The sequence below is a fragment of the Crinia signifera genome, chromosome 8, assembly GCF_055691185.1.
Source record: "Crinia signifera chromosome 8, ASM5569118v1, whole genome shotgun sequence".
Lineage (NCBI taxonomy): Eukaryota > Metazoa > Chordata > Amphibia > Anura > Myobatrachidae > Crinia > Crinia signifera.
In genome coordinates, this window is record NC_139224.1 from 144,485,232 (window position 1) to 144,504,219 (window position 18,988).

General features: G+C 43.7%; 1 protein-coding gene across 2 annotated transcripts in view; it reads left to right on the forward strand.

Annotated features, from left to right (window-relative positions):
• Nucleotides 1-9,395, forward strand: part of SSBP3 (single stranded DNA binding protein 3) — a 42,325-nt gene extending 32,930 nt beyond the window's left edge. For both annotated transcript variants that reach the window (XM_083157328.1, XM_083157327.1), the window contains exons 10-18: nucleotides 1,424-1,503; nucleotides 1,602-1,650; nucleotides 2,342-2,377; nucleotides 3,146-3,200; nucleotides 4,698-4,768; nucleotides 5,529-5,607; nucleotides 5,736-5,764; nucleotides 6,362-6,463; nucleotides 7,983-9,395. In XM_083157328.1, coding sequence (XP_083013454.1) covers nucleotides 1,424-1,503; nucleotides 1,602-1,650; nucleotides 2,342-2,377; nucleotides 3,146-3,200; nucleotides 4,698-4,768; nucleotides 5,529-5,607; nucleotides 5,736-5,764; nucleotides 6,362-6,463; nucleotides 7,983-8,012 — 531 coding nt within the window. In that variant the 3' untranslated portion in view covers nucleotides 8,013-9,395. The remainder of the gene's footprint in view (nucleotides 1-1,423; nucleotides 1,504-1,601; nucleotides 1,651-2,341; nucleotides 2,378-3,145; nucleotides 3,201-4,697; nucleotides 4,769-5,528; nucleotides 5,608-5,735; nucleotides 5,765-6,361; nucleotides 6,464-7,982) is intronic.
• Nucleotides 9,396-18,988: the final 9,593 nt, after the last annotated feature.

The window sequence follows — 18,988 nt, forward strand, 5'->3', positions numbered from 1 at the left end:
CCGGTTCTAGGTCTCCATGCCACATTAGTACAGAAGAGCCCTTGTAAAAAAATTGTGCTGAAGTTATGCCAGTCGGCCTCTCTTGGCACGCCAGCTCGCAAGAGAATCTTCTAGCGTCTGTCATTTTTGTTTTGCTGAAAATGCACCTTATTCGCAACACAATGCAAATAGGAGGCAGGAGTCTGCTATTCCATCATCCATTATGCAATGCAGCGGCCAAATCCAAATGTCTGATTTGGGCCGCTCAGTGATGCTCACCAAGCCGGCGCGGAGACCAGGTGATCTGCTCTCACCCGGCCCAGCGTTGGGACAGGTGGGAGGGTACAGGAGGACGGTGCCACGTAAGTTGCTGCTGCTCACTCAGCGCCGTCCTCCCTGCCTCTTTTCATGTCTGAGATTGCCGGAAACCTCGCCTTTCGGTTTTGGCTGTGTTTCTGTCAAAAGCAGGTGGATTAGCGGTTATTTGGTCAATCCACCTGGAACAATCCTAAAAAAAATCTGCATTGAATAGATCGGAACCCTTTCCGACCTATTCATGTCAAACTGCTGCCTTTTGGCAAGATGGCAGTATTGACATCAATTGAATACCCCCCATAGTCTCCTCATGAGTCCTAGTCACATTGTGTTGTCAATAAGAGGCATTTGTAGCGAATAAGAAGCTCCACGTCATTAGTGTTGCATGGGACCTCACAGCCTACTCATGCCGGCCATATCCCTCTTCAGGCGCATCCGTATAATGGATTCTATTGCAGCGGTTCCCATCCTTGAATTTTGGAGACTTTAAAAGCCTGCTAAATTCCTGGGATAGGACACAAGCGTGTGACGGTTGTGTCATGGAGAACTAGTTACCAGCCTGTCATAAAGACACATAACCTGAGAACTAGTTACCAGCCTGTCATAAAGACACATAACCTAACAGCAATATCTGCTCCAGTGGCTGTGTACACCCAAAAGGAGCAACACTTCATTTGGTAATACGGCCCCCTTTGAAGTGGCTGCGCTGACACTCCCACTTGAATTCCCCCCCCCCCCCCCCCCCCCCCCCCCCTTCCCCCAATAGAGGTGAGGATCAGCAGATTAGCCTTTTATTCTATTCTACAGACTTTGCTACCTATAACCTTACGGTTGACCAGTGACCACCTGAAATAACATGGATAGTAATGGCGCACCCTCTTGGGGTTTAGCAGCCTGATTTGCTAATTCCGAAATGCTTGATGTTGTTTAGTCATCTGAAATGGTCAAAATGTTGAGCAGTTCAGGCATCAATCCGTTCTACACCGAATTACTTCAATCAAACTGCTGTTTAGTTAACAAGCATTAGCAGTCAGTAATCCTGCTGTTACTGGGTGGCGTCTTATACTGTATCACTAACCCTCTGGTTTTCTTCTCTTCCATTCCTGTCCGGATGTCCTCATTACCGTAGTCTGATCCTTGGTTATCGTTGCAGAATTATGGAAGTGGCATGAGACCACCGCCCAATTCCTTAGGGCCTGGCATGAACATGTAAGAAAATCTGTCCTAGAACCCTGGATGGTGGGGGTGGTGGGATTGATGTGTATATTTTTAGGATTATTTTTTATGCCCTTTTATGTTTGTTTTAGGGGTCCCGGAGCTGGCAGGCCGTGGCCAAACCCCAATAGTGCGAATTCGGTAAGTGGGTGAATGGTGCTAGAATTACCATTCATGTTGAGCCTCCTACGTACTGATGCTAAAAAGAAAAAAATTGGTTTTCACAATATTTATATACAAATAGCACCTGATTGGACGGCCGTATAAACTATCCACATCACCCTAATTTGATTTGACATTAGCTGCACAAATAGAATGCTTTATTTTACCCTGTGGTGCTTTTATTCTGTGGAGTTCTGAAATCATCAGTGTAGCGGTATGAAAATTATATATCTGGATGCTAGATGAGGGCTAGCTGCCTTTCTAAGGGGGTGGAAGGAGGTAGCCGTCTCTCTGAAGGGGTAGGGATTTAGGCATTTTACTAGTAAATTTAAAGTAGCAAATAAAGTGTTGCATTTTTTTAAATGTAATAATCTTACTAGTTACGTTTCAAGTAAAGTATTGGAAGGCATTATTTAGCTGGGTGAATGTGTTGCATTCAAAAATATATAATTGTTAATTGTTCATTCAGTGGAAGGGGGGGGGGGGGGGGTTAAATCCCTGAAATTATCATTGTCTGCCTTTATCATAAAGTGTGCACAGGGCTGAATGGTTTGCCCAGTCTGATGGAGTGCGGTTTCTAAGAGGACTTGATAAATGCTCACTGTGATTTGTTACCCTTAGTTGTTATAAAGAAAACATCTTAAATGTAATCTGTTTATATTGTTCTCAGATTTCATATTCGTCGTCTTCACCCGGCACTTACGTGGTAAGTTTGGTAGCAGAGATAACTGTGGGGTTCTAGAATCGGGCATGCTAATGACTTAAAGGACTGTACCGAAGTGGGTTAATCTAATTTAAGCTTGGCACCTATTCATTAATTCTGTATTTTAGGATACCAAAACCTTTTTATTTTATTTTTTTCGTTTTAGAGATATTAGAATTTAATCTTACTCACAATTTTAAATTCATTTGGAAAAGTATTAACTCTACTATGCTACTAATAACTGTTATTGCAGAAGGGGTTTTAGGAAAAGGCTTCATAGGGGGTTTCTCAATGAACTTCGTACTTAAGCCGTGACCAACACCTACTGTGCCTCCGTGCTGCTTTATTTTTTTATTATATTGACACACATCAGTCTGATATGCGAAGTCGTCAAGCATGTCTGTCCGTTGCAGTACATCGGGCAGTGTATGCCCTGCCGTGGCTGACCAGTCGATCTGGTTCTGTAGCCATAGGCTGCAGGATTTTCATATCATCTGATGGTTGTAAGACTGTCTGACAGGCATTTTATCTTGCCGTTTATGTCCAGCGTATAAGGGGATTTCTATATAGTCCACAAACAAATGTATCTTTTTGGCAACAGGCAATGTAACGTTTCTTTATTATAGTTAAACAATAAGTGTGGTTTACATGGGGGAATGTTGGCTTTCTGGGACATAGGAGATGACCAAATATACAGTATATGTACACATAGATGTCTATGAAACAGATTGTCGCACCATTCAGAAACCAATTCTTGTTCTGTGTTTACAGGGGCCCCCTGGTGGCGGAGGACCTCCAGGAACACCGATCATGCCCAGTCCTGCAGGTATGTACATTTGGGACACTTACATGTGTTATTTGTATCAACTATTAATATGCCGACTACACAATGTGCTAAACTGGGCATCCTCTTCCTCTGTGATGATAGTCACTAAGATCCAATTGTAAAGCGCAACGGAATATGCTGCACCATATAATACCGTGTTTCCCCGATAATTAGACCTACCCCGATAATAAGCCCTACCCCAGATTTTGGACGCTGGTCCAAAATAAGCCCTCCCCCGAAATTAAGCCCTATCAAATTTCCCATGTATTTTTTGGTATTTTGTAAGTGTAGCCCCCGCTCAGCCCCGCTGACCCCCGCTGACCTCCGCTCACCTCCTCTCACGCCCGCTCACCTCGCCTGCAACACCGCGGCTCCCGTTCCCAGGGATGCATTGCGGTAGGCGCGGCGTGACGTCACGCCGCGCACATCACCGCTCAGCTCAACGCCGCTCAGCACACACAGCGCCGGCAGGTGCAACAATACCGTTACTGGTACAGTACAGTAATCCCTTTAAAGAGATCCGTTACACAAACAGGTGGGGGTATGTACCATACGGTAGAATATGGATGACTGGGATGGTAATTGTTGACTGGGGCATTTTTTTAAAGGCGCAGTGGGGCTGTCAAGGTCTATTAAAATAAGCCCTCCCCCGAAAATAAGACCTATGGTCTTTTTTGAGCAAAAAATAAAAAATAAGACAGTGTCTTATTATCGTGGAAACACGGTAAATAAGATGGGTTCCGGATGACCTTCCGACAGTCGGAATTCCGACACTGAGAAGTGCTAAAAGCACGACATTCGTGATCCCAACTTAAGGGGCCATTCTCCCTCGTTGGAGGATACATGACCCCCATAGAGGGAGAATAGAACCTGCAGCGAGCCACCAAGCCCACAAGGGGCTTCGTAGTTCTTGCCCCCCTGTCTCAGCCCCTGCAGTTGGGACTCCAAAATTGGGCTAATGGCTGCCGCAATCCCACCTGTCGCCAGCTCATACCACACCGCACTAAGATATTACCCAAAATACTTAAGTCTCTCTGTTCCATTATACGATCCTGTATTTTGTAGGGAAACGTAATATTATTCAGCGTGTCTGATTTGAGCAAATCCATTTATAGATGTAACGATTGTGAGCGTTTGTTCTGGCTAAGTTGCCCTAAAAGTGGTGGCATTATGTTAATGTGTCAGCCAGCTGCAAGTACAGTGGTTTATGTGCAGCTAAACGTTCTATGGTCAGAAGTGTGACACAATGTCGATCAGTCCTGAAAGTCAACATAGACAGTAAGTCGGCAAGCGATATGTTGACGTTCAGAAATGTGAACGTGTTTAAAACGTTGATCCTATATTTTTGTTATTTTTAGAGTTAGGGTAAAACATGCAAAAAAAAAATAAACACTTATTCGACACATTGCTTGATGATCGAATGTCAACATTCTGAATGTAGACTTTTAATGCTACACCCAGTTAAATGGCTAATATTTGATATCTCTTATTTTACAGAGTCAACAAATTCAAGCGACAATATTTACACAATGATAAATCCCGGTCCTCCTACAGGGAACCGTTCAAATGTGAGTGGATGCTTGATGCGACACCTGACCGCTTATTGTATAGGCCTCTCCTGTGGTCTAAAGTTATAAAAGCCAGACTGAACCCTGTGTTGAGGCCACCTATTCTGTCCAATCACTTCACATCTGGGTTGGACAAAGACCATATTGTAATCCTTCTGTGATCAGTGTCCAGTAACCTTTTTTTTGGTATAGCTGTCATTATCCCTCCTGTAAGTTCAGGAGGTCACATTGCTCACGGGTAACGTAGCTCAGAAGCCACATAGCTATGTTTGAGAGAAATGTTAGGCTGTTAGCCAGTCCCAGCTGACGATTGAACTGGCAGCCTGTGATATGAACAGAAGCATGAGCAGTGATGATGCTGGCAGAAGCCCAAGAAGAGGGCTCTAGAACAGTGTATTGGCCAATCAGAGTTGGGAGTAACAGTCTATAAAGCTGGCCATACATCAGGACCACCAGCATCCGATCCAGATTGTGTCATGATTTCCCATGAACTTCCCAGCAGCTTCCAGGACACATAGTTGATCTTGTTAATCGTTGTTAACGTGGGAGAGGTGGTGTTGCCGCATGTTATGCTGCATGTGAGCGTAGTGAGATCTGGTACCAGCTGGGCAGGGAGAAAGTATAGTGCGTGAGCACTAAGCTGGTGTGCTGTGTGCTCTAGCAGGGATCGTTGGTGGGAGGAGTTTCACTCCTCCAGTACGGCAGTCAAGATGTTTCACAAAGACATTGTTACTGATATCTGGATTTTTGTGTGCTCTAGTTCCCAATGGGACCTGGTTCAGATGGGCCTATGGGAGGAATGGGCGGAATGGAACCTCATCATATGAACGGGTCGTTAGGTAAGTGGCAGAAAGTCTTAACATTGTTTGGTCTGCATTAACCATTCATCAATTAATTTATACAAAATGTAATGTGTGTGTGTGTGTTTTTTTCTTACTAACATCAGAAATGTTTTCCCCCTCGTTAGGGTCTGGCGACATGGACGGACTCCCTAAGGTAAGGCTCTGACCCTTTTTATCCTTTTGTACTGACCGTGCCCATAATTTAAGTAGAGTCCTTAAGTAGAATGCTGCTGTAACTAGTCCTGAGGAACCCGCTCCTGATAGTGGCCAGTATAGCTGCCTTTAGATTGGATTCATGAGCATTGCTTCCCCGGGATGCAGTCAAAATCCCGACATATAGAATGTACAAATGAAACAGACCTTTCAGTCGACAGGTGCGAGGTCGACATGGGTTTTTTCACAGTTTTTTTAACCATGTGCCGACAGGCGGTATTTCATGCCCTACCATCCACTACGGCGTGGTGGGAGAATAAAATAGTGTGCCGAGCGTAGCGAGGCACCGTGCCCGAAGCATCGCGTGCGGCTGCGGTTTACTTTGGACGCATTTGTGTCCATGTCGACTGTGTCGAAATTCGGGTCAAAACACAGTGAAAAAAACCATGTCGACCTCACACCTGTCGACCGAAAGGCATGTAGACTGTTTCACCTGTACATTCTATATCTCGTGATTTTGTCCATGTCGGGATTTCATACCGAATTACTTATAACATTAACTATGAGTCTAATGATAAGTGTTTGTTCTTCTTCTTAGAATTCCCCAAATAACATAAGTGGCATTAGTAACCCTCCAGGAACACCCCGAGACGACGGAGAGCTAGGAGGAAACTTTCTTCATTCCTTCCAAAATGACAATGTGAGTGTTCTCTTCCCGCTCTGACTCGTACCGGTCAGTATTTGTTGTTCTTAACATTATATAAGTTGTAACCATATCAGTATGTTTGTCCTACATTTCCAATATTACATTTTTTTTTTTAGTGCTCATTCTAGCACCCTGCACATGTCACTGTGTGTGCAGTTCCACGTTCCTGTCTGGGTTTTGCTCTCTGCTCTGGTGCTTTTAGCTCATGCTGGTCTGTATCACTGCTGAAATAGACCATTGTGTGCTAGAAGCACCAGTGACACCCCGGGCAGAAAAGAGGAACTGCACAGGTTGTGTTCTGCAGGGTGTCCTTAAAGTCTGGACACATAAGCAAAAATGCATATCTTCAATATGATTTCTTTTGACAGCTATATTTTATCTTTAGGAGGCTTAAAAAAAAAGTTACTGAGATTTCCTGTGTGTCTGGACTATAGGGACAGCCTGTAGAATAAACTCGCAGGGGTAAATTTACTAAAGCTTCGAAAAATGAAGAGGTGATGTTGTCAATAGCAAACCATTTGATTCTGGCTATCTGTGCTTATCACCACCCCCCCTAGCAATGCTGTGTGCACAAGATCCATCCCAAACAAGCACCCATGTGCGTCTGTGTGCTCTAAAAGAGCACATATGTCACCCTACACTACTAATGACATATCCACAAGACTGCATCAATATGATAATGGGCCTGTTATATGGCCAGCGATCTCATTTGCTCCATCCACACTTCTAGCTCCATCCGAATGCATATGGAGCATGCGCAGTCTGAAGTTGCTTTCTTATGGCTCATGCATGGTTTGCGTATCTCTATAGGCTCCATCAACAGAATTGGGGCCCATACTCTCTGCAGACTGTCATATAGAAAGTTTGAAATGCAAATAAGTCTCCCATAACCTCTGCAACCTGTGAAATAAACAGCATTTGTGATGCCCCCCCTGTGTAGCATTTGTGATGCCCCTCCCCTGTGTAGCATTTGTGATGCCCCTCCCCCTGTAGCATTTGTGATGCCCCCTCCCCCTGTAGCATTTGTGATGCCCCCTCCCCCTGTAGCGTTTGTGATGCCCCCTCCCCCCTGTAGCATTTGTGATGCCCCCTCCCCCCTGTAGCATTTGTGATGCCCCCTCCCCCCTGTAGCATTTGTGATGCCCCCTCCCCCCTGTAGCATTTGTGATGCCCCCTCCCCCCTGTAGCATTTGTGATGCCCCCTCCCCCCTGTAGCATTTGTGATGCCCCCTCCCCCTGTAGCATTTGTGATGCCCCCTCCCCCCTGTAGCATTTGTGATGCCCCCTCCCCCTGTAGCATTTGTGATGCCCCCTCCCGCCTGTAGCATTTGTGATGCCCCCTCCCCCCTGTAGCATTTGTGATGCCCCCTCCCCCTGTAGCATTTGTGATGCCCCCTCCCCCTGTAGCATTTGTGATGCCCCACCCCCCCTGTAGCTTAATAAGATCACATCAGCCCAAATATGCGACAACAAAATTATATCTGCCGTTTTTTCTTTTCCCTTTCCATTCCAGTACTCTCCCAGCATGACTATGAGTGTGTGACAACAGGGGAGAAGACTCCTCTCAGCTGCTGCTAGGATGGTCACGGTGATGGGAGAAGGGAGCTGTGGCAATGAATGGAACAGCTCTACCCCTCAGTTCAGTTTCATGCAATAAAAAGCACCAAACTTTTTATTCCATCAAACACAGTACAGAAACTGTCAAGACAAGAAAATCCTTCTCAGAGGATGTGTAACTGTACAGAAACCTTTTTTTGTTTTTTGGTTTATTTTGCAAGAGAAGGAAACTTCAAATAATGAATCTGATTGCTATTTTATTTTTATTTTTAAATCCCCCTCCTCCCCCAGCGTTCTATGTCTGTGACGTGATATTCAAGGAGAATAGCTGAAATAGGAATTTTCGTGTCTTTCTTTTTTAGTTTTTAGCTTTTTTTTTTTATTTTTTTCAAATGAACTGAGTTTTTCATTTGCCCACCTCCCTACCAAAGGGTTTTGTTTTTCATACAATCCAAAACCACCTCCAAAAAAAGACATTCATTTTCGTTTTTTCTCCTCAATGTTCTCCACTGTGCAGAATCTCTGGTCGGAACTGCACCCTTCTCTTTACCTCATACAATACAACACTTGATATTTGTTTAAACACCTAAGACTATATATATGATATATTTTTTCTTTTTACCTCTACAAGAGTGATAATTAACTAGGAACTCCCAGAATCAAGAGGAAGCACTGACTGCAGAAAGGGATGGGGTTATAAGACTATGCAGCCTGCAGTTTTGAAGTGTGTGGCAACGTCTTATATAAACTGGTTTCTAACGACGGACTTTGGTTGCGTAAGAATATTACTAAAAGGTGTTGCGGTGGGAATCGGACCAGCAGGCACCCCGAAAAACACTCCTTCAACACCGCCATCTCCTGACTTGCCGCTGCTTGATCTGGTGTTTTTTTTATTTTATTTTATTGTATCAATGTCAGCCCAGAACAATGTCAGCTGATATTAAACACTGTATTTTTTATTTTATGTTTATTTTATTTTTTAATTGTAATTTTTATTTTTTCCCTCCGTCTTGAGTCTAACTGAAAATGCGAAGCCTTCTTAGCACCTACACTTAGTTTTGCTCAACATTTGCTTATTAAAAGGGACAGTTGTGTAGGATGTTGGTTGAGTTTCTGATCAAAAAAATTGTCAATCGTTCCAGGTGTTTTTTTCTTTTCCCTTTTTTTTTTTTTCTTTTTTGTCCTTTCATTTGTCAGGGGCGACTGAAGGAGGGAAACACAGCAGCTCCTCTCAGGACATTGTTACAAGAGAAATTCCTTGTGTATTTTAAAAGGGATAGCTAAATTATTGTCTCTTGGTATGGAACAGCTTGGAATGATATGGTTAATTTTTCCGCCTCCATGCTGTAATAAATTTAATAAATTCAAACCTAAGCGACCGTTCCTTTTTTTTATTTTTTAATTCTTTGTTTTTCTACAGTAAAGACCTAAGTCTATGTACTTGTTCATAATGAAATGCCGGGTAACCATAATTAAACTTCCACAAGCCATCCTTAGTGTCACGTAACAATCAAATCCGAATGTCACTGTTTTTTCATGTTGCACCGCTCTTATTGTCAAATGTTTGCGCCAGTCTGTGCTGAGCATTTTCGATTGCGATGTGTTGGCGATGTATGCTGAACGATCTGTCAGGGCCAGTGTTCTCCGCGTGAGAACACTTGGCCTTGACTGGCGATCTAGCTAGATGTATTCTGCATGCAGGACATTAATCACCAGGTGATAGCTCCGCACATCGTTATCTTTATGGTCCCTACACACGGAGCAATGTGGGTAATTTTAGTAAATGGGCTGAAATTGCCCCTTGTGTAGGCCTCATTAGTTTAACTATGGCCACACTTTACATAGACGGAGTTCATTGCTTTAGTCCCCTTTAGTGATGGTCCTAAGAGATTATTCAGAACAGCTCTCTTTACACATAAAATGGTTGAGATATTGAATCGTGCTTACTGCCATATTTCTATAAAAGTCTGTCCTACACCCAAAGTCGATGGCTTTAATCAATAAATATGATGTATTAGGGATCAGGTGTATGCTACATTGGATTGTTTTTATTGACCTTTTACAGTTTATTGAAATACTTACAAATTATTTGAGGAATGCTTTGCTGTTAATGTTATCTATATAAAAGTGGTATTTTATTTTCATTTGCTTAGCCGCTTCCCTGTAGTGATTGTAGCACAGCTTGCAAAGTCTTGGGAGTTTTGCAGGGCATTGAAGAGGCCAATTCAAGGTCCGGATGCATTGAGTTGTGAGGGATGTAGTCCAGTTAATAGGCTTGGTTTTGCTGTGTAAAATGACTTCCCCCTCAGCCAATATTCCTCACCTCATTACATCCGGGCCACAGGTTTTTTTTTTGTGTGTGTTTTTAAAAGCAAGCGAAACCAAGTTATAATGAGCATTTAATCATATTTTAACTGGACTGTTCATTCTAAAAATGTATTTTCTGTTTAAACTCCGCGGGAGTCCTAAGAATGGGATACGGTCGGTTGGTCGACCTAAAGATGGTTGACAGTCATTAGGTTGATACCACTAGGTCAACATACTGCAAGGTCGACATGGTCTTGGTCAGGGGTAGCCAACTCCAGTCCACGAGAGCTTACCAACCGTTTATATTTTCCAGCTCACCTTGCAACTATGGTGGGAGAATAAAATAGTGTGCCGAGCGCAGTGAGTCATTGTGCCCGAAGAATGGCGAGTGGACGTGGTGCACTTAATCCTGTCTTCAGGTCGACTGTCAACATTTGGGGGAAAAAAAAACCTGAGAAAAACCTGTCGACCAACCAATTTTTACCCCTAAGAAAGGGGTTGTTAATTGCTTATGCTGGCCATATGTAGTAGCTAGTCCAGCTTTCATCCAACTAATTGTTTTGGATGGAATAAAAACTCATTGGAAGCAAATGTAATTTGTTATTCAGAAATTTGCTCCCGAATCCTGGAAATTTCTAAAATTGTCGCTCAGACAAGGTATTTAGATGTTTGATTTTAAACAATTTGACAATGTTTTTGTCCATTTTCCTGGATTTGTAAACAAATTCTTGATTGTCCTTTGCTCTCATACAGTATCATATTATCCAACCGACCAACCAGCTAGTTCGATGAAAGTTGGTGTAGTGCTGAGGTAGCCAACTCCAGTGCTCAAGAGCTACCAACAGTTAATGTTTTCCAGATCTCCTCACAGAATCACAAGTGAAGTAATTAGCTCCACCTGTGGAGCTTTTAAAATGTGTCAGTGAGTAATGAGTGTACCTGTGCAGCAGCTAGGTTGTCTGGAAAGTGAACTGTTGGTAGCTCTCTAGGACTGGGGTTGGCTACCACTGGTCTAATGTATGGCCAACATTAGACAGCTCAATGGAGAATTGAATGCGAAACACCCCTTTTCCAGTCTAGTGCGTCTAGTTATTAAGTAGGGTTTGTTACTTTGAGCAAAGTGAATTACTGGTTTCTATCTAGTCCGGATGGTTCTTTGACTACAAAGAAAAGTATTCCTCCAAAAGATGAAGGTCCACTGTACAATGCTATGTAAGAGAAAATGGGAAATTGCTTAAATAAACTTCATGTTGCTGAAGATATCTCTATGGGAACTGGACCTGGATTAAAAAAGTCACTGGAGATAAATTCTATGGTTTGCATCAAGAAAATTATACGGGCACGGTTTTTGCTACACAAGGAACAAGTATCCTCAACACATGCCGCCAATGAGCTCATTATTCCATCAACTAAGGTTACAAGACATAATCCCACCCTAAACCCAGAAGTGGAACTATTGCAGAACATGTTTGGAAAGCAGGTGTAATATCTTGTGTCTATGACCCAGCTGGGCTTTGAATAATATTTTAAGATGTTTCTGCTATTTAAAAAAAAAAAAAAAAGTATGGTTTACAAACCGTTAAATCACTTCATAAATGCAGGAACGCATCCGTACAAATTGTTCTCTAGAGAAAAGCCAATTCAATGTGCAGGATCTGGTTCTACTCTTCCCTATGATGATGTGTTTTTTTGTCTATGGTCTCTACATTCTATTCACCAGTCTCCCAAGTGGACTGTGTTGTCCAGGAACTTTTACCAAGGTTCAGGTAACACCTATGACCTCTCTTGGTAAGCTCTGTGGCAGGAGGATGGCTCCAGGATGAGAAATAACCACAGGCAAACAACATTCTGGCAATGAGCAGTATATTGTGGGCTTCAGTATATTCAACCTCTTAAGACGCACACATAAATAGTTCCAGGAAATGCTAAGACTGCACAAGCAGCAGAGCCGTGATGGTGGAAGTGTCCACGATTAATGAGCAAAAATACTTTTGATATTTGTCAGGACATGTAGCAGGCACAGATGACGGGAGCATATTGCAGTTATTTCCTTCTAGGACAATGAGGGTTTTCAACTAGAGCGAAATTTATCAAACCTTGGAGAGATATATAGGGGTCTGGCTTACTCCTAATTCTAATGATTTTGTCTCACAAAATATTGATCCTGTACCACAGGAGTTTAAATCCAAGATACATTTCTGGAAGAAGCTACCCTATCAGTTATGGGTTGTATCAATTTAATTAAGATGGTTATCCAGGCTAAATATTTATATCTATTACAACATTCACCTGTGTATATAACTAAAAGAGTGGGTACTTGTGAGTTATCTGGGCGCCCGATTTTTTGATTGTATGCCTTAAGTTAAGGCATACAATCAGATGCGATGCGATATCGCATCGCATGCGACCATCGGATGCGATGACCCGATTTTTCCATAGGAATCAATGTTAAAATGATTCCTATGGAAAAAGGGGTCCTTTTCATACCCCTACTATCCAAGTGGGCATGGAGTTGGATATAAACCTGTGGCGAGCGTAGAGAGCCACCGAGCCCGAAGCGTGGCGAGCGTAGCGAGCCCCGCGGGGCTCGCTACGCTCGCCACGCTTCGGGCTCGGTGGCTCGCTACGCTCGCCACAGGTTTATATCCAACTCCATGCCCACTTGGATAGTAGGGGTATGAAAAGAACCCCTTTTTCCCATTGAATTCCATGTTAAAATGGACTCAGTCCATTTTAACATTGATTCCTATGGAAAAATCGGGTCATCGCATCGCATCCGATGGTCGCATGCGATGCGATGTGCCCGATCCGACCCGATTTCGAAATCGGGCGCCCAGATAACTCACAAGTACCAAAGAGTGTTTACAAATATCGATAGTGTAATATCCTCCTTTATTTTGGGGGGGGGGGGGGGGGGGGATGGAACTCCAACAGTGGCTATATGGGCTTTGGTCAAATCCAAGAAGGGTGGGGGCTTAGGTCTCTCAAACATACGTGTCTATGACATGGCTGCCCAACTCCTACATATTTCTAATTGGCTTAAGGGAAGGAACATTACAACTTTCTCTGGATTTTTGGCTCAATGGGAGGAATATGCTCAGATACCTATACAATGCTTGCTTTCTGGTATTACGGTTTCTGCTGCTCCTCATAAAAGCTGTGCTTGTATGGTGAATGACCCATAAGATTTATGAATGGCGAGACTTGGAGGAGGACTCACCATTGTGGTATAATCCTTCATTTAAGGAGTTTTTGATCCCATCTCACGATGCCTTTTGGATAAAAGCTGGAGTCCGTGGTGCAGCAGCAGTATATATAGGGAATTTTTAAAACATTTGATCAATTGAAATCCGAGTTTGATATTCATAATAAGGCGCTTTACAGGTATTTACAGCTGCCACTCAGACTCCGTTTGGAAGAGCGTCCTTGGATATCTCTATCTCTGGTAAAAACGCTTCTTCTTTAATTGGGATCCAGGGGACAAATCTCCAGAATTTATGGTGAACATAATAGTCGAAATAATGTATATATATTTGACTCGCTTAAATGGGAATCAAATTTGGGGGATTTTTCCAATGAGCAATGGATGATATCAGCAGATTCATTTCTATGTTACACAGAGGGTCTATCGTACTCCTCTATCTCTTCATAGAACAAACCTGAGATCTCACTCAGTCCAAAATGTGGATTGGAAGGAGCTGATTTTTGGCATATGTTATGGTCCTGTCCACCGATATATGATTTTGGGGTAAAGGTATGAGGAGATGTAGTATATAATGAACCGACCCTCCCTGTTTTTTTCAGCTCATCTATGTATATTTGGCCTAGATCTTGAAGAGATGCACGCCTCGACAATTTATCAATATATTTTCTGTCTTACTACCTTGGTCAAAGTCCTGATTGCTAGAAAATGGTTGGCTCCAGAATCACCTAATATACATTTTTTGAGGGCACTGGTCAGCAGAGTATCTGGGCATGAAAAGGCTAATTTCAGAAATATTTATAAAAATGGGATAGAATACATCGAGGCTGGGAACAGCTGTCCCTCCTTTTGGATCATATTATCGGCATATTTTTAGGGATACAAGACTTTATTTTAGTTCCTTGAATACGAGGCAATCTAGTAAAATAGGTACTAGTTTCCTAGCACGGCGCCCATCGCATCGCATACCATAAGCCATACAATGGTATGAGATGCGATGGTAGCCGATGTTATACAATTTTAAATCGTGTACCATCGCATTGTATGCCATATACAATGGTATATGATTTAAAATTGTATAAGCACCCTAATGGGTGTTTTCAAAGTTAAATGGCCCCCTATAAGATTATTAATTGTCTGGGTAATGGGTGCTTACAATGTTAAAAGCACCCCCAGCCACCCCCACTATCAACGCCAACCCGAAGTGTGGCGAGCCCGCGAGGGGCGACGGTACGCGTCCTCCAACCTTTCATAACCCCACCATCCACGTCGGCGTGGAGTTGACTTTAGATAGTGTGGCGAGCCACCGAGCCTGAAGCGTGGCGAGCACACGAGGAATACATGTAAAGTAATATGCGTCCGCTCGCCACACTATGTAAAATCAACTCCACGCCGACGTGGATAGTGGGGGTATGAAAAGATCGGAGGACGCGTACCGCCGCCGATCGCCACGCTTTGGGTTGGTGTTGATAGTGAGGGTGGCCTGGGGGTGCATTTAACATTGTTTTTATACAATTAAAAATCATATTGGGGGCCCATTTACCATTGAAAAAACCCATTAGGGTGCTTATACAATTTAAAATCGCATTGCATGCGGATATATGGCATGCGATGCGATACTATGCATAAGATGCCATACGACTGACCGTAAAATATAATGACCCAGTAAGTGATTTAATATTTTTTTAAGGGGAAGGGAGGAGGATAGAGAAGGGAATAAGGGAAAAATATAGTCTTCAGAGCTAGGTATTCAAATAGTTGATATAGATGTTCTCTCTTTCTGGTAGGTGCTATCGATATGTCTAAGGCTCACACATAGGAAAACCTCATGAGAAGCTCAGGTATCTACAAGACTGAGGGCACATAAATAAATGAGAGTAAAAGAAAATTTATGCTCAAAAATATTCTTGGTTAAATATGTATATATAAATTGGGTGGTGATATCTTCAAACACTGAAGTAAGTTGTGGGATTTCTTTCTACCCCTTCTGTTCCAGGAACACCAAAAGAAATGTAAAGCAGTGTTCTATAACATTCATAGAACTTTAAACTAGGTAGCAGTAACCTGTGGTTCTCCTGTTGAATTAATATCCCAGCATGCCATGCCACAGTTTTAGCATGTATTAACGGTAAAACTAGGGCAAGGCACACTAGGATTTTTAGACCAATTTGAGTCTCCAATTTTAATTTAGTTAGTAAATGAAATCTGTGTCCACAAACCTAGATGATGATGAAACACATTTACATATGCTGGATCTCTATAGGGCCATGTTGGTATATACTTGTCTGATAACCAGATACATTTTTGCTTCTCCGGTAGACCCTGGAAAATAACTTTCTCCACACAAATACTCTTGCAAGATGCATCAAGGATGTGTTTGTGCAGGCCTAGGATGTGAGATGAGATACCATCTATATAAAAATTTCAGAAGATCTGTCCCGTCTCCTCGTTACGTATGCGATGGTACCCTGGCTGTGTTTCCCAAAGGAGAGGGAGACTGGACATAACTAAGAGAGGAGAACTACCGGCCAGGATAGGGGTATGTATGGGAGGGAGGGGGGGTTCCCTGGAATATGCCAGGCCAGTATACAACAAAGTACTACTATCATCATACAAGGGTGGTACCAACCTCCTGAGCATGGGCGCGTTCTTTAGTAACCAATCTCATCATACATTTACTGGATATTATATTCTGAATGAGATCTTCAGAATGGATTAACTTTTAAAAGCAAATTCAATAAGTTTGTTTTATTTAGATGCGCCTTGTGTATGTATGTTGCTTGGTTGTCTCATTTCTTATGGCTTGAAAAGAAAATTGTTGAAATTAATATCTTTACTCTTAATTAACTTGTAATAATCCATAGAAGCAGCATATTCCCAGCTATGTTGTCTGTTTTGCCTAGCAATTCTTCCCTGGGTGTTTTTCCTGGCACTACCCAGGGATTGGGCCCTCTAGCTGTTGTTGAACTACACATCCCAGCGTGCCCTGCAACAGTTTTAGCATGGGAAAATAGCAAAACTGTATGCTGGGATGTGTAGTTTAACAACAGCTGGAGGGCCGAAAGTTCCCCATCCATGATCTACACGGATGAGCGAGGAGATAGAACATACCTACTTTCTGGCAGAGGGCAACCAGCTCAGGGGGGGGAAGGGCTGCTGGGAGTGAAAAGGGGTGGAGTGGGAGTGGAGCCACATGACTCCATCACTCTGTCCCCATTCAGTGTATTTCCCACAGCCTGCTCCCCCCTTCTACGCATGTCCCCCACTCGGCTCCCATTCAGTGTATTTCCCCCAGCCTGCTCCCCCCTTCCCTGTATGTCCACCACTCTGCCCCATTCAGTGTATTTCCCCCAGCCTGCTCCCCCCTTCTCTGTGTGTCCCCCACTCTGCCCCCATTCAGTGTATTTCCCCCAGCCTGCTCCCCCCTTCTCTGTATGTCCACCACTCTGCCCCCATTCAGTGTATTTCCCCCAGCCTGCTCCCCCCTTCTCTGTATGTCCCCCCACTCTGCCCCCATTCAGTGTATTTCCCCCAGCCTGCTCCCCCCTTCTCTGTATGTCTCCCACTCTGCCCCCATTAAGTGTATTTCCCCCAGCCTGCTCCCCCCTTCCCTGTATGTCCCCCACTCTTCCCCCATTCAGTGCATTTCCCCCAGCCTGCTCCGCCTTCTCTGTATGTCCCCCACTCTGCCCCCATTCAATGTATTTCCTCCAGCCTGCTCCCCCCCTTCTCTGTATGTCACCCACTCTGCCCCATTCAGTGTATTTCCCCAAACCTGCTTCCCCCTTCCCTGTATGTCCCCCACTCTGCCCCATTCAGTGTATTTTCCCCAGCCTGGCTGCCGACGCTCTCTCACCGCTGCACAGTCAAACAAAGTAATGTGCGCTCGCCGGAGGCTTCACCTCTACAGTCCCACTCTGTGCATCCTACTTCTAATGCTCCGTCTGGAGGATGCGGGCCACTTAAAGTGACATCACGGGCTGCAATAGCTGGGGTAGCCAACTCCAGTCCTCGAGAGCTATCAACAGTTAATGTTTTCCAGATCTCACAGAATCACGTTAAGTAATTAGGCCCACCTGTGGATCTTTTAAAATGTGTTAGTGAGTAATGAGTGCACCTGTGCAGCAGCTAAGTTGTCTGGAAAATGTGAACTGTTGGTAGCTCTCGAGGACTGGGGTTGGCTACCACTATCATATAGTATCAGTGTTCACTGGCAGGTCCTATCTCACAGTCCAGCTGCAGCAGGGTGTTATCAATATAGAGCCAGTTAACTATGCAATAGAAGCAGGTGCGCTGCAGAGCTCCGTTGGAAGAGCAATGGTTACATTTAAGCTGTATACACACGGAGCAATATATTGCTCAGTGTCCCATTTTCATCAGCGACCAGAGATGGTCGATTATGAAAAGGTCACACTGCCGGGAGAAGAGGCAGTGGAAGTCGCTGGTCGGACGAGCATGCTCCCCTGACCAGCAACCATTAGGGGGCTGAAAACGGGAGCGTGCACCTGGCGATTTATCGCCGGTACACACTCCAATCGCTGGCAATATGGTCGCACCTTTAGGTCCCGCTGTGAGACATGAATGTGCTGCTGTACATGCAAGTGCCCCTCCAGAGCTTGGAGCCCTGCACCTCCATACGCCAATGATTCCAGCGCAAAAGTGTGACTGAACTGCGCTTTCGAGTATATTCCCCCTTTCCCTAGTGTCTAATCCTACTGAGGTATTTCCAATTAGTCATTTAGTTGTATGTGTAGCTAATTACGAGATAAACAAAAGAGTAAAAAGCATGTTGTAGAACATTTCTGATCAATAATGTTTCATGGCAGCCTATGGCTTACATGTGCATTGAACAGGCAATACAAGTGCAGCAGGACTGCTTTATTGTGCATATAGAAGGCAAGCAGATTCATGTGCAGCTGAAATTTGACCGACGAGTACTCACAACCGTATTAGACCAAATTCACGAGATTGCTAAGCACAAGTAAAGATGATCATTATAGGTTGGACCATCAGCCTACAGTATTACCAAAAAGTCTTTAATGCATTCAAACTTTCCCTGGTGGAACGCTAACTTTAATTGGTTGAGTAAATGCACTACAGTGCATGCTCCATAGACACAGTCGTTTCCGAAACTGGGCTGATCTTGAGGCAGACTATGTGGGTTATTCTGGTTCACTCAGAAAGGCACAATCACTCTCTAATGAACAAAACCATGTGCACTGCAGGTGGGGCTGATGTAACATGTGCAGAGAGAGTTAGATTTGGGTGTTTTATTGTTTCTGTGCAGGGTAAATACTGGCTGCTTTATTTTTACACTGCAATATAGATATCAGTTTGAAGTACAAACCCCACCCAAATCTAACTCTCTCTGCACATGTTACATCAGCCCCACCTGCAGTGCATATGGTTTTACCCACTAGAGAGTGATTGTGCCTTTGCGAGTGAACCAGAAT